Source organism: Penaeus chinensis, chromosome 43, assembly GCF_019202785.1.
Source record: "Penaeus chinensis breed Huanghai No. 1 chromosome 43, ASM1920278v2, whole genome shotgun sequence".
NCBI classification, from domain to species: domain Eukaryota; kingdom Metazoa; phylum Arthropoda; class Malacostraca; order Decapoda; family Penaeidae; genus Penaeus; species Penaeus chinensis.
Genome location: NC_061861.1, coordinates 13,000,516 through 13,015,515, shown reverse-complemented (window position 1 = coordinate 13,015,515; position 15,000 = coordinate 13,000,516). Strand labels below are relative to the sequence as shown.

General features: G+C 33.9%; 1 protein-coding gene across 6 annotated transcripts; it reads right to left on the bottom strand.

Moving 5' to 3' along the window:
* Positions 1 to 2,066: 2,066 nt before the first annotated feature.
* On the bottom strand, positions 2,067 to 14,032 carry LOC125024522 (RNA-binding protein 1-like). 6 transcript variants are annotated; one of them, XM_047612313.1, is made up of 6 exons: positions 13,972 to 14,032; positions 12,476 to 12,670; positions 10,495 to 10,635; positions 5,539 to 5,634; positions 3,856 to 3,928; positions 2,067 to 3,697 (listed from the first exon to the last, which is right to left on the bottom strand). In XM_047612313.1, the coding sequence occupies exons 1-5, from the start codon at positions 13,998 to 14,000 to the stop codon at positions 3,862 to 3,864; spliced, it is 528 nt and encodes a 175-aa protein (XP_047468269.1). In that variant the 5' UTR covers positions 14,001 to 14,032; the 3' UTR covers positions 2,067 to 3,697; positions 3,856 to 3,861. The 6 variants fall into 6 exon arrangements, 2 of the variants coding, with proteins under 2 accessions (XP_047468269.1, XP_047468271.1); XM_047612315.1 differs by having other exon boundaries at positions 5,560 to 5,634; XR_007114762.1 differs by lacking the exon at positions 2,067 to 3,697 and adding an exon at positions 6,324 to 6,981 and having other exon boundaries at positions 3,883 to 3,928.
* Between the last annotated feature and the right edge of the window lie 968 nt (positions 14,033 to 15,000).

The following is a 15,000-nucleotide window of genomic DNA, read 5'->3' as shown; positions in this document are numbered from 1 at the left end:
GGTGAATAACACTCCATAGACTATTAATAAAATACTACTGGATTAATGAAAAGTCTATCTGACGAAATATTATGGTGTATTTCAAATTTCTATATATAACATTTTCTGATATTCACAGATAATATATAAAAATCTGTTCATAGGTTGCAGTTGTAGTTCTCCTACCACGAGTTGCAGTTAAGTTTTATAGGAAAAGAGTGAATACCGGGTACTGATGATGCTTATCACAATACATACATATGTAGAAACAAGCATTTGCTCTTGAACCTTTAAGATGTAAATCTAGTATTACTGCATATAAATATACAACATTAAGATATATAAAGATCGATGATAATCAGGGGCGTCAATTGGGAGGCTGGAGGGCAGTAGCTGTAACAGTTTATTCTGCTTTGTTTGTCTGTAGTCAAATTCAATTAGCTCCAAAAGTTGTTCGGGCGTGGCCTTTGGGGGGGGGGGGGCAAGGCAAACCTTGAGGGGGGGGGGGCAAACAGAGTATTGGGGGGCAACTCCCCCCCCAATTGACGCCCCTGACACGCATGCGCACACACACCGCGAAAGGAAAAGCAATATGATCCAGCGACTAGCAAGTACTGAAATATTGAAACGTAGCTTTGGGTATTGATAGTAATTTTGCGGTGAAACAAACTAGCATTCATTGCATTTTGTAAGTAGTATCAGTTGCCAATAGAATAAATTTCAATTAATACGTTTGTTTGATATTGAGAACAGCTTTCGGAATATCTACAAAAGTTTCTCAACTTAAAGTGGTGCGACGTGCAACCCAGATTAAATTGGTACTTCTATTGTGGAAAAGAGAATTGAAGCTGAGTACTTCTCTGGTTTCTACACATACGAGTCGTGCAGAACATAGAATGCATTGACTATGTATTACTGCGAACACAATTCCTTAAGGCAAATACACAACAGTAAACACGCACGCACGCACGCACGCACGCACACACACACACACACACACACACACACACACACACACGCGCGCACACTTACACTTACACTTACACACTTACACACATACACACGTTCGCTCACTCACTCACTCACTCACTCACTCTTTCTTTCTCTCTCTCTCTCTATGACACAGTAGTAAACACGCACACACACGCACACACAAACACAAACACACATCCAACCCCCCACACATACTCACTCACTCTCTCCCTCTTGCACACACACGATCATCTAAATCTTGCGCACACAGACCATTTACACATAACACATTTATAATCCATACACGCGTACCCACACTATAACTTACACAATGCATAAAGACACAACACATCATACATAATGCACCCACCCACACATATATTAGTGACGCCTGAATATAGATATGCAGTACTCTTACCAAGCTCTACATGTATCTCCCGCACTGCCTTTCCATCTGGTGCTCCCTATGCTTCAAAAAATACATTATATAATTTCTCCTTATTAATCTTACGCACACCATATTCTTCGTTTTGTGTAATGCAGGGCAATTAATCCCACAACTCTTTTATCTATTTATTTATGTTTATTTTTCAAGCATCGTGTTCGTCACACGAAATAAATATTCGCCATCTGAACAGGGTATTGTGGTTATCTTGTACCTCAGTTTTCGTCTCAGTCTTCAAACAGGCTTGTAATTAATTCTTGGACTTCCAAGGTGCCAGATTACTATTTCCTTCAGAACAGTCCTTTTCTCGTTCTTCATTCCCCACTTCCCTCTGACAAACTAGTACCCTTAGTGCTCTCTTCAATTTACCTTGGAATATAATCAGTACTTTCTTTTTGATTTCCAAGTATAGTATACTTACACTTGGCTGCGTCTGCTCTAAATTTGAACAATGCCATTCATCAGAAAGGATGCCACTACTGTATATCGTTTCTTATTCTCTGTTTTTTAGTCCCTACATATGAATAATGAATAGCTCTCAGACTTTTCATTTGCTTTTATCACTGGCTAAATTGGATTCAGAACCGTTTGAAAATCCAGCCAGAATAGCTCATAGCTTATAGCATATAGTTAAGGATTGCAGGGTAGCAAGGGTAGTAAAAATAAAATAAATAGTTGATATTCATTTTGAGGAAACGGAGTACATTGAATAAAAGTAATCCCATTCAAGAATAATTAAATAGTATAACAAATACAAGCTTTTAGTTATTCTTAATTTTGTTTCTTTGCATTTCATATATAACCAGAGTAGGTCATGTCAGGAAGTGAACTATGAAATAGAATCTGGAAAGGTCAGTAGCCACTGAGCTGAAACCACCACTTATCCAGCTGAACTACTTTTTCATGAGGAAATAGAGAATATTCCATCTTATTTTCATTGACAAACACTTCTTGTGCATGTTATTTTATTGCATCTAAAGAACATGGTATGGTTTACAATATTTACTGGTCACATACCTAATAAAATGGCAAATATTTTTGAAAGATTTTTTTTTTCTTTTCTTTTAATGTCTACAATTTTGTGATTCCAGAAAATATAGTACTACTGTACTTGCAGAAAATTACCTACCATTGTCATTACTTATATTACTTAAACCAACCCAGTAAAACTAGAATTAAATCTGAAGGTTTTCACCTTTATGTGACCCTATTTATGTAAATTATGAACTGCCCATAAGCAAATTCATGGTAAAAATAACAGGAAAATTGTCTTGTGCTGATCTTTACATGGGATTGAGTGTAAAAACTGAAAAGCACGTTATTATTCATATTTGTGTAAAAAGGAAGTTGTCTGCGATATACAGTAGGGAACATCAAGTAACTACAGATTTAATACATTCTGTAAGGGGAAATCTTTCAAACAAGTGATTCATGTATTCCATTTATGTATTTTCAAGCCACTAATTGTCTTGCCACATTGGTATCCTGATTGATCTGCTTGTGCATAAAGCAATGTTGAAAAGTATAAAATACAGTACTGTTAAGGAGATAACACAGTTGGCTGACAAAGTTTCTGCAGGCTTTGTCCTCTTACACCATACAACTAGCATCAGTGAGTAGAAAATATAGGAAAGTTTTTGTCCACAGAAGTAGTTTTCTTTTTATAATTCTGGGATGCAAAAATCCACAGGTCAGAAAATAAAAATACAAAGAAAGAATTGTTGAACTTTATTATAACAAAAAAAATGCTTTCAGGAGTCAACCAAAAACTTTCAAATAGTTTGTACTACCACAAATGTCTGAGGCACTTCAACTGAATAACTAAAATTATGAATAATAATATGGCATGACTGTATAACATCCATTCACAACACATGCATTAAATGGACAATAACATGAAAAAATACCACAAGTAATTCATATTTCCCTTCTGATTATTCTTGTTCTAATATACTTAAAATCAACAGTAAACCTATTATGCCATTTCAGATACTTTGAAACATATAGCTAACCAACTAGGCAGTGATCAACACTTATAGAGCAAAGAAAGTATACATCTATATAAATCAGAAAAACTATGTTCATGGGATATTTTACTTTTTTTTTTCATTATCATTTTTTTTATGATAATCCTACTTTCCATGACATAAGTCAGGTTTACTGTCAATCTTCAAATAATTATAATATTTTCAGCTTGCAACACAACTCTTAAGAGCTATTCCTTCTCTTAACAAAACAAAGAGTCTTAATTTTGTTCTTGTGTCACATATTCCTTTTTTAATTTCAAGTTCCTCTCTGGATCTGAAAAAGAAAAAACTATATATGAGAAATATGATCAGCATATATAATTTCCAACATGGCACATTGATATTCAAATTTAGAAAGAGTCCTACCAGACACTTTTTTTGTAAGTGAAGCCAGATTGAACACACATGAAAACTATATGATTCCCTACCAACCTTAGCCTATGATCGAGATCGGCTGCGTTTCTTGAAATCAGGAGAATCACTTCGACGACGATAATCATCATACCTACAAAGATGAAAAATATTGCATACAGAATAGAAAACATATAGAGAGGGCTCTGAACAACAAAACAGAAAATCAATAGTTAGGATTGAGTCTGTCGTGTCCATTGCACTTTTGTTTAGTGAAACTGTAGACAAATAGATGGTTCCACAAGTGTTGAGGCACCATGGAGTCACTAATTGCCCCTTGCCATTTTTTTGTTTTATATCACATTCAGTAATGTGATCATCTTTATTGATATTATGATTATAATATCATTAAGTAATAACTAATAATAGTAATATAATAATAATAATAATAATAATAATAATAATAATAATTATAATAATAAATAATAATATTAATGTTAATAATAATAAATAATTTAACTTTTTGTGATGCTGTGTGTAAACAAAATTGTAAAAGCCATCCTTGTGTCAAAGGGTTAAAAAGGATTAGAATGAGAACTATATATGATAAGAGACATTCTTAAATAATCATCAACAAGCACTTATGGAAAAATGTGGTTGTCCAACTTTTCAATATATTTCAACTTCATTAATTACATGTCAAAACTTTACATAATGATGAATTCAGATTAGTTCCTATTAATCCCTATGAGCCAGGAAGATGTTATGACACCATAAAAAAAAAATTGACTAGAAGGGCGGGTGACGTGAACTTGCCGTCATAAGAATTTCAGTTGGAGTGACGGGAATGACTTGGCATGAGTGCACAGAGCTCTTGGGAGGGTCATAAAACTCAGTGGTCCTTTAGGACCGGGCTTTAGCATTATTTCTATTGATAAATGAGTGTGGAATGTACAATATGAGAGCCATTACTGGAAATCATTGGCTCCAGAGAAGATGCTATTTCCATACTCGGGGTCCTATTCCTGCCCACTGTGGCCGGAAGTACAATTACAAAAGATTAAGTATTAAGGGGGAAAAAATGACACCAACAACTTATTGTTATCATTATTGCACTGAATTATGGACTACTTTAAAAGTTAATATGGAATCTGTGCCCACACATTTTGGGCCAAGAGTGGGTAGTGAAGCATCCAGATACAGATACTGGAAAATGGTAAAAAAGCTAAAATTGCTTATGCAGAAAAAGAGAAGGCATTGTAAAGGTGCACACAAGTCTTCGGGTGCACCTAGCCTACTAGCTGCACACCCGCCCTCAATTATGATAAAATTAATGACTAGTGGTAAATTATGAACTTAAGTTAAAAAAAAGGTTAGTTTACTAAATGTAAATGACTAATAGCAATAACAACAGTAATATCATGAAATTGTAAATTACTATCCTGAAAAAGTTCAGACAAAATTATAAGCAAACTCCACTTTAATATCAACAATAATGAGTTTGCTTAAAGCTGTTTTCATAGTTTGGGAAGAAACAGGTAAAGGAAGAAGTGGAAAATGGCGATAGTGAGAGTGTGGGTAAGGGTAAGAGAGATAAGAGGATAGAAAAATAACTGAGGGAGAAGGGGAACCAGAAAAAAGAAAGAACAAGAGAAATAGGGAAGAAAACTTTAAAAAAAAGTGGAAGAAGAGGAAAAAACTACAGCCAATTCCTATATGCACACCTATCTAAGTCAGTTAGTACAGATACGGCTAGACACAGACCTTGGTGATCGAGAAACAGACCTGGGGGAGCGTGACCTTGACCGCCTTGGAGACCTTGAGCGGAATCGGCCACCCATGCGGCGAGGTGAGAATGACCTGTGAAAATGGAAAACTTATTCACACAGCAATTGCATGAGTGACTCTTCTGTTAAGGCTCTTTGAAGTCACCACTTCTTTAAATACACAAAACTTTTTACGAGAGCACTTTCCATTATCATCATACTCACGTTACTTGTATCACTACATTTTTAAAAGTCTACAAAGTAAATAAATAATTTTAATGAAAAAGAATGAAATACTGAGAAGACTTAAAAACTGTGATAACTGGATAAATCACTTGGTATTTCTATGCCTGTATGGACTTCCTCAATTACTAACAAAGTCCTGAATGCTACACCTTGTCTTAGCTGTCCATCTAAAACAGATGTCAGCTTTATGCTGTTATAGTAAATGAAGTTCTATAAAAAAAAAAGTCAACAATATTAATGAAAAGCATTCAGTCTCACAGAGAGCATAAGGGTATATTCCCTGAACTTTTACTTTGAAAGCATCATTGCTACAGGTTACTCTAAAATGGAAAATGCCCTTCCAAAGAGAACTGAGCAGCTGTAAAAGATTTATGCCATGAGCTGACCAGTTCTATCCCCAAGCCACCTGGGTGACACATAATACTCCTGTTAGAGATTCAAATGTTACAAACATAAAGACAAATATAAAAACAAATGAACCTTTAACAGGTAGAGAATTTCTCCTCATGGTATTGTCCTTAATGACAGGATTCATACCTACGCTTGACTGCTCATCACAAACTGACAGACTGTAGAAATTGATACCGGTCCAAACAAGAAGTGTATCACCACTGCAGCGAGCCACAACGATGAGTGGAGGCATGATGAATGTAAGAAAGTGGAGCGGGCGTTGAAAGGTCAGAGACCCAGATCATGAGTGGGGGGGCAGGCCTGATGGTGCGCAGGCGTAGACGGGCGGGGAGAAGAGGGCACGTGAAGCGTATTAGACTGCCCGGGTGCCATGAGGTGCGGCGCTGAAGGATGGCCATCAGGCAACGTGCCGCACACCACCACCACTGCACAAGCCTTGGCTGATCAGAGCTTGCCACCTTCTTCCACACTGTTTCACGAGGCTTCCCTATAGAAGAGGCATGACAGTGCTTTGTGGAACAGTCATACTCTGCTAGGTGAGCTTGAGTTGCCAGTGTGGCCTCAGGTGGCAAGTAACAGATGCATCCAGGGTGTGCCTATCCCAGTACCCTCACACCCAAACACTGGATTTCCACTGAATAAGCAGGCTGAAGCTGTCACTAGCAGTGGTGGTGGAAGTACTTGTGGTGGTGGTGGCTGTGGTGGAGTTGGTGGTGGTGGTGTGGTAGCAACAGTAGGAGGAGTAGATGGTGGTGGTACAAGAGGTAATTTGGGCGAGATAGTCCTGTAATGGGTCACACATGACAATTAACATAATTTCCATAGTGTAATCTCTTCTACACATCACAAGTGTGGCAAATTATTTTCAAGGCATTAAAATACTTTGATATCATGGTCTATATAGATTTAAAGTATTTCATTGAAAACATGCTTTAAATAATAATATAGAAACAAACTAGATCTAAAATGTCGTACAACCCCATACTAAAAATAAAAATGTAAAAAGTAAAAGAAAAAATAAATATAAAAAACATTAGCAAATTTATGCACAATCACCACACACACACACACACACACACACACACACACACACACACACACACACACACACACAAAAAGACAATCACCCACAATATGAAATATTTGTTAAAAATAATTTGAACCTTAAACTCAGTCAACAGTTAATATCAACCGTTATTCTGTTTTAGTACAAGTCTTTAAAAAATAACATGAATCTTGATTCTAAGTGTTCTTTTCTGAGAGCGAAATATAAGCAAAAAAAGACAGACAGACACAGACACACACATGCAAGCACGCACCTGTGTGTGTACATATATATATGCATATATGTGTATATATATGTGTAAACATATATGTGTATATATATTTATGTATATATATGAATATATACATATATATATATGAATATATGCATACATATATATTTATGTATATATATGAATATATACCTACATATATATATATATATATGTATATATAATTGATGTATATTTATGAATATATACATATATATATTTATGTATATATATGAATATATACTTATATATATGTATGTATTTGTATATATATATATAATATATACAAGTATATATAAGAATATATACAAGTATATATATATATGTATATGTATATACACATATGTATATATTCATATATATACACACACATGTATATACATATTATATATATATACATATATATAAGTATATATATATATATTATATATATATATATATATATATATAATATATATAATATATATAAGTATATATATATATATATATATATTTATATAATATATATATGTATATAATATATATATACACATACATATATATAAATATATATATATATATACATATATATACATATATACATATATATACATATATATACATATATATAAGTATATATATATATATACATATATACACACACACATATATATATAATATATACACACCACAACACAATATATATACATACATATAACACACCACATATATATACATAATACACACACACACAACACACAACATATATAACATACATATATACACACACACATACATATATATATATATAAATATATACATACTATATACACACAACACATAATATACACACATATATACAACAATATATACATACATATATACACACATATATATATCAAATATATACATACATATATTACACACAATATATACACACATATATACACACACATAACACATACAATATATACACACATATATACATACATATATACACACACATATATACATACATATATACACACAATTATATACATACATATATACACACACATATATACATACATATATACACACACATATATACATACATATATACACACATATATACATACATATATACACACATATATACATACATATATACACACACATATATATATACATATACATACATATATACACATACATATACATACATATATACACATACATATACATATATACACATACACATACATATACATATATACACATACATATACATATATACACATACACATACATATATACACATACACATACATATACATATATACACATACATACATATATACACATACACATACATATATACACATACACATACATATATACACATACACATACATATATACACATACACATACATATATATATATATATATATATACACATACATATATATAATATATAATATGTATATACATGTAATATGTTAATGTAATATGTAATATGTTAATGTAATATGTAATATGTAATATGTAATATGTAATATGTAATATGTACACACACACACACACACACACACACACACACACACACACACACACACACACACAAATATCTCCAAGAGTCATCACTAATCCAAATTCTTATCAGATCTGGTCTATATTTTTTAAATACGTTTTTTTTTACTTTTGTTCACTTAAGTCAAATTTCTTCTTCTGGAAATACAAACTACATCTTGCACTCCAAGCTACCTATCTATAATTGCCCTTGTTTCCCAAAACTGTAGGTCCTATATCCCTTTTGTTTCTTTGTAAGTAAGTTGTGGTTGGAGTCCTACTCATTCTAGGGGGCAAATGCCTTTGACTCATTAGACACTCAATGTATGACAGAGGCAATATTCTCTGACATGTCCATGTGTTTATACATTCCTGGAAAAAAGGGTAGCTAAAAGACTGAAACTGAAATATAATTATTTTCTAAGTGGAGATGAGCTGAGAGTAAATCCATAACTTGAAATAATAATATTAAGCAGGAACTGCTGAGAATAATATAACTGAGAATTATAAATTTCAGCAAAGACAACCATGCAGAATGGGTAAGATATGGAGGATTTTCATAAAGATGGGAAACCTGGCAATTATGCAGTTAATAAATCATGGTTGTACTCTCTGTTTTCAAAGGAGTAAATTTTACCACTTGAGGCTACTGCATAGTTTGCAAAGTGCGAGCCTGAAAGCAAGGGGATGAGGACACTAATGAACATCATTATCCTTACAACTCAAAAATAACTAGCCAGAACTTAGGTGAATTTGTAAGCAAACACAGATTTTCTAAACTGAAAAGGTGGCATTGCTGGGACAAAGCTTTTCAATTCTATTAACTAATTTCTATATGTCATTGCTCAAGATGTGCCAAAGCAGGTAAAAAACGTAACTCTGGTTTAAGTCAGAGCTAAAAACCCCCTCACTCATCTATTAAAATGAAAAAGAAAAACTGCAAGTGTGTAAGTAAGAATCACATTTAATTTTCCAAATAAATAAAGTTTAAAAGGAGCTGGAGATGCATTAGGGGAGGGAATTATAAAAAAAATACTAATAACAAAAGCAAATTACATGATCAAATAAATTTCCTTTAACATAAAAAAAAAAAAAAGATAAATATAATTTTTTTTTCTTCCCATACTAATCAACATTTAGCAAGAAATAAAAAAAACAAACATATTGAGGAGTAAGTTTCTCATAATTAAGAAATGGTTAGTGAGCATCATTCTGACATCATAATACCTTATTAGTATCAATCATTTCTGCATCTTTTCACCGTGATATAAAAAATATAACACTAAACATTTGTATTTCATTACCATTCATTTCTGCAAAATCACTTCTATGCCCCCATCCCACCCCTCACCCTGATTGACCAAGCTATTGTTCTTTGGCTACAAAACCAAACTATATATCTCATGACAACAGACTATGAACAAACAACAGTAGAACCTGACGATAGCTTACCTAGACCTTCTTCTTCCACCGCCGCCGCCGCCGCCACCACCCCCTCCACCGCCACCCCCACGCCGTGGAGGTGAATGGAACCTGTCCCGACGTGAACGGCCCGTTGACATCTCCACTTTAACACGGACACCACACAGACGCCTGAGGGAAAGCGTTATATTTCGGTCATTTCACTTTTATTTTATTGAAATACAAGGCAGACAGTTTATATATTCAAATAATTCATGAACAAATATAGCCCAAGTAAGGACTTAAATTTGGAGGAAAGTTCTCCAAGTTTTGTTTTGAAAGTTAAGTCAGACTGTAAAACATCTTCCTTTATAAGATGTTAAACTCACACAAAAGTAAGTTACTGTATGTGTGCAGTCAGTGAATGGTGTGCATGATAGCTCACCTATAGTTGTCTGTCTTGTACCTTGCAGAAAACAAATTCAAAATAGCTGATTTTTTAAATATAAACTCACATATCCCTGTCTATAAATACAAAGAAAAAAGGGGAGTGGCAGACAGCTTAATTGATTGAATGGCAGTGGGAATGAAAGAAAATATATATCAAAGTTGGTTTCTAATTTCACACGTCTATCACAAACCTGACTCTGGGCATTATCATCATTACAATAATTATCATTACTTGTTATCCTTACTGTTTTCTAAGCACTGAAAATGAGTATGAAACAGTAAGGAGTGAAATCTGTATTAGATGACAAGAAACTATTACTGAGAAAATAATAAAGGATTCTAGATAACAGAAATTGTGTGTGAGTCACATACAACTTGTTTCTTAATGTAACACAATAATTCCTTGATTTAAGCCATTATTCCCTTTGTTTTCTCATACACACTGTGCTTTTGTATGTGGTCAAAACATGAATTTTCTTCATTTCTCTAATGCAAATGGCACTAAACACAGCACATATAAGTATAAAATTGGTTGCTGGACAGAATGGAGTGGGATGAAAGAGTTGGGTTTGGTGACTGCTGGCTACAGTACATTCTCTTGCTATATGCCCATTGTCTGTACTGTTATTATCTATTCTGACCCTACGTCCTTTTTCTGTAACTCAAAACAAATTTTGGTACAAGTTCAGCTGAGGGTTATGAAAAATGTATACAAGTAACTGGGTGTAGTAATGCCTTCTACTGTGTCTATGTAAGTGTTTGATGGACAGGCATTTAACAGAGTAAGCATTGTTTACCATCATATAAGCAAATGGAGATCTGTAGACAGTTGGATGCATAGCTAAGAGGTTATCCAAACAGTGAGTTGTATGGGTGTAAGTGTAAAACTCTGGAGTATACACTTTTCAAAGCTGAAGAACATGCAGGGTTTACTCCCATTGTTCCAATGAATCAAGGTCGTGCTGAAGGATGAGTCTGCAGTCGTAAATGGTCTTGACTGGTCTAAGATGAAAACTGTTGTGTTAAACAGTTTACAGTAGGTGAAGAGTCAGGAGTAGAGGGTGAATGGTTAATAATAACAGGAGAGGAGGAGGATCAAGTCAGGTGTCTTGGGGACAACAGAGGAGAGAGCGACAGATCAGATGAAGAACTGTCAAGTACACGGTGAGTCCTGTTGACATGAAAAGCAGTGATCCAATGGGTCTTGTTATTCTGTAAAACTGTAAACTGAATGTTAGTCTTCTGCCTAGACTCTGCTGAAGGCTTTGGTAAAATCAAGTATATTATTGTCATCCTGCTTTCCCTCAATCTCTGGGATACAAAGAAACAGTCCTCCAAGTTTCTAATATTCAAAATCACCAACTGAAAACTTAGCATTCTTTACTTCTAAAAAGAAAACCAATATTTCTAAATGGTAAAAGCATGAAAAAGAATGTTGTTCTCTGTACTTCCAAGACATTACGTGAAATACATTGGCAAACAATTATGTACAAGAAACACCAGTACATGCAACCAGTTAGTGAGATCAATAAAATACCACAATCATCTAAACAAAGCTACTAACAAAATCCCATAAACTCACGTTCCATTCAGCGAGCGCACAGCATCTTCTGCATCCCGTGGGTCTTCAAACTCCACAAAAGCAAAGCCTGGAGGGTTCCTTGCAACCCAAACATTGACAAGGGGCCCATACTTGGAAAAGGCTGATTCAAGTTCGTGTTTGGCTTCCGTGTTGCCAAGATTGCCCACGTACACCTTGCAATCAGTTCTCATCCTTCTAGAATGAAAGTGTATAAATGCTATATATTTCTGGTCTATATATATTTGGATTAAGGATATGTAAAATTTTGAAATGGATACTTATCCATATGATACCCATCTATTTCCCAAGATAATAAAGAAACATTCCATAAACTCATCATTATCATTTCTATAAGATATCACATTTATGATTCAACAGGCAATATTTTCTTTCTACAATAGTTATTTTACATGATATTCCATAAAAGTTTACCCAAGGCCTGGCTTCAATTTTTTTTTCTTTAAAGCTATCTCCTTAAGAAATGCGCATGAAACTGCCTAATTTGTGAATGGTTTAGAGTCAAACTGATGCAGCATGTCTTATCAACATTTCCCTGCAATCAAATTAAGTGATAATCATTTAAACTATTTAATAAGGGAAATCAATCCTTGATTATTGGAGAAAACAAACTGTAAAGGTACAGACTGGAAAGGTCCTGGCATGTAATCATACAAGGAACCAGTTCAAGCCTGAATTTATTGAGAGATTTGTTTGCCTCTGTGCAGAACATCATCGCAGAATACTCAGCTTGAATCACACAGCAATGTGAATATTGAAAAAAGGCCCATTAGTTTTCATAAGGATGCTGTCCATTTGGCATCAGCTTATCGAAAAAAAAAAAAAAAAAAAAAGATGCAACTCCCAATGCCCAAATGGCTTTCTAAATATTCATGTATTCTCCATATCTCTCAACTATCATTTTCACTTTACTTGCACTTCCCGCACTCGGGAAATAAGTGAAGTAAAAAAAACGTTGAAAAAGCAATTCCCTAATAAAATGCTTCCCACCAATAAAACCATGCTATAACTGATACAAATGCTTATCTACACGAAAAATATCAAAGATCACCGAAGCCAGCGAGTGAAACAAGCCCTTCATCGTTCTTGAGAAAATATCATGTAATATTCGTCATTAATTCACGCTCGCGATTGAGAACAAAATGGCGATTTCCCCCGAAGAATTAGGCTTCGGAATTTTGCCCTCGAATAACCGCGTTCTCGTTGCGAAATGCTGTAAAAAGCTACTGCCCGCACAATTCTAATGGGGGAAAAGGCGTAAAAGGATGATAAACGATGAGAATAGCAGTAATGTTACAGTAAAACGATCCCCGCGCATCCACGTAAACAAATGCATGTCATTGAATTTCCTATTTTTGCCTCTTCTCTTCTTAAATCTACCCCTCTAAACATTACACAATATATATACGCACTAATATAATACTAAATGCACAGAAAATAGCTTCCAAATCACTTAAATACACGAAAAATAAGCTTACTTAGGCGCGTACTTCCTGTCCCTCTCCATTGTGGCTTTTATCTACGCCTCCAAGTTCAAACAAGAAATTATTTTGTTTTTTCCCATTTTTTTCTTTTTCTTTTATGGCATTTCCACAAGAGATTAATTCACGTTTTTATAAAGAAATTATTAATGTGTTTGCAATATTAGAGAGGTTTGTGTTTGTTGGAGTTTTAAATATGTAAAGGAAAGCATCAAAAAATAAAATTGAACATTATCGAACGGATTTATTTTTATTTAATGAGTATGATTATTTATCAGTTATTGCCTAATTCTAAATTCATTCATTTATTTAATCTGTGGTTTGTGTTATGGGTTCGTTTGTTTTATACAAATTCTTTATTCTTATCAAAGAAAATGTAAGAGCATCTTATTTAAGGTAAACTATTCTATAAATTGAATTTATAATATTAAGGAAGTTACTGCTAAAGAATTAGAATTCACAAAATATAAAAAGGGGAATTGAGGGGATAATACAGAGTCGGAAAATATGGTTATCAATAACAGCAGTAAAATCAAGGACCATAGCAATAATAGTATGTGGAATAGTGACCATTATTTAAGGACATTGCACCCAGACTCTAGAATACCAGTGATGGAGAAGTTGATGAGTCAAAGTAATTTTGCTTTTCTACTGCAGGTTTATCATCTGCCTCAGACGTATGTATTCAAAATAAGTTGTCCCCGTTGTATAATTTGTGGCATGCTACAGATGTATGTTTTCATTATCACTGCAGCTGCTTTCATGTCCTTTTGTAGTTACCTTTGCTGTCTTACTAAGTTGAATGAGAAATATTTGTCATATCCCTTTTTGCGAGGTTTATAGAAGTCTCCGCTGGACCTTATCTTTCTAAGGACAAATTACTACTAAATCCTATTTGATAATCTCTTATAAATACCACTTTTCACCAAAATAAACCAAGTAGAATATGTATGCGTTCGCGCGCGTGCGTGTATGTACTTTGCTTTGTTTTATAGTGGTTTTATCAACTGGCTCCAAGTCCCCTGC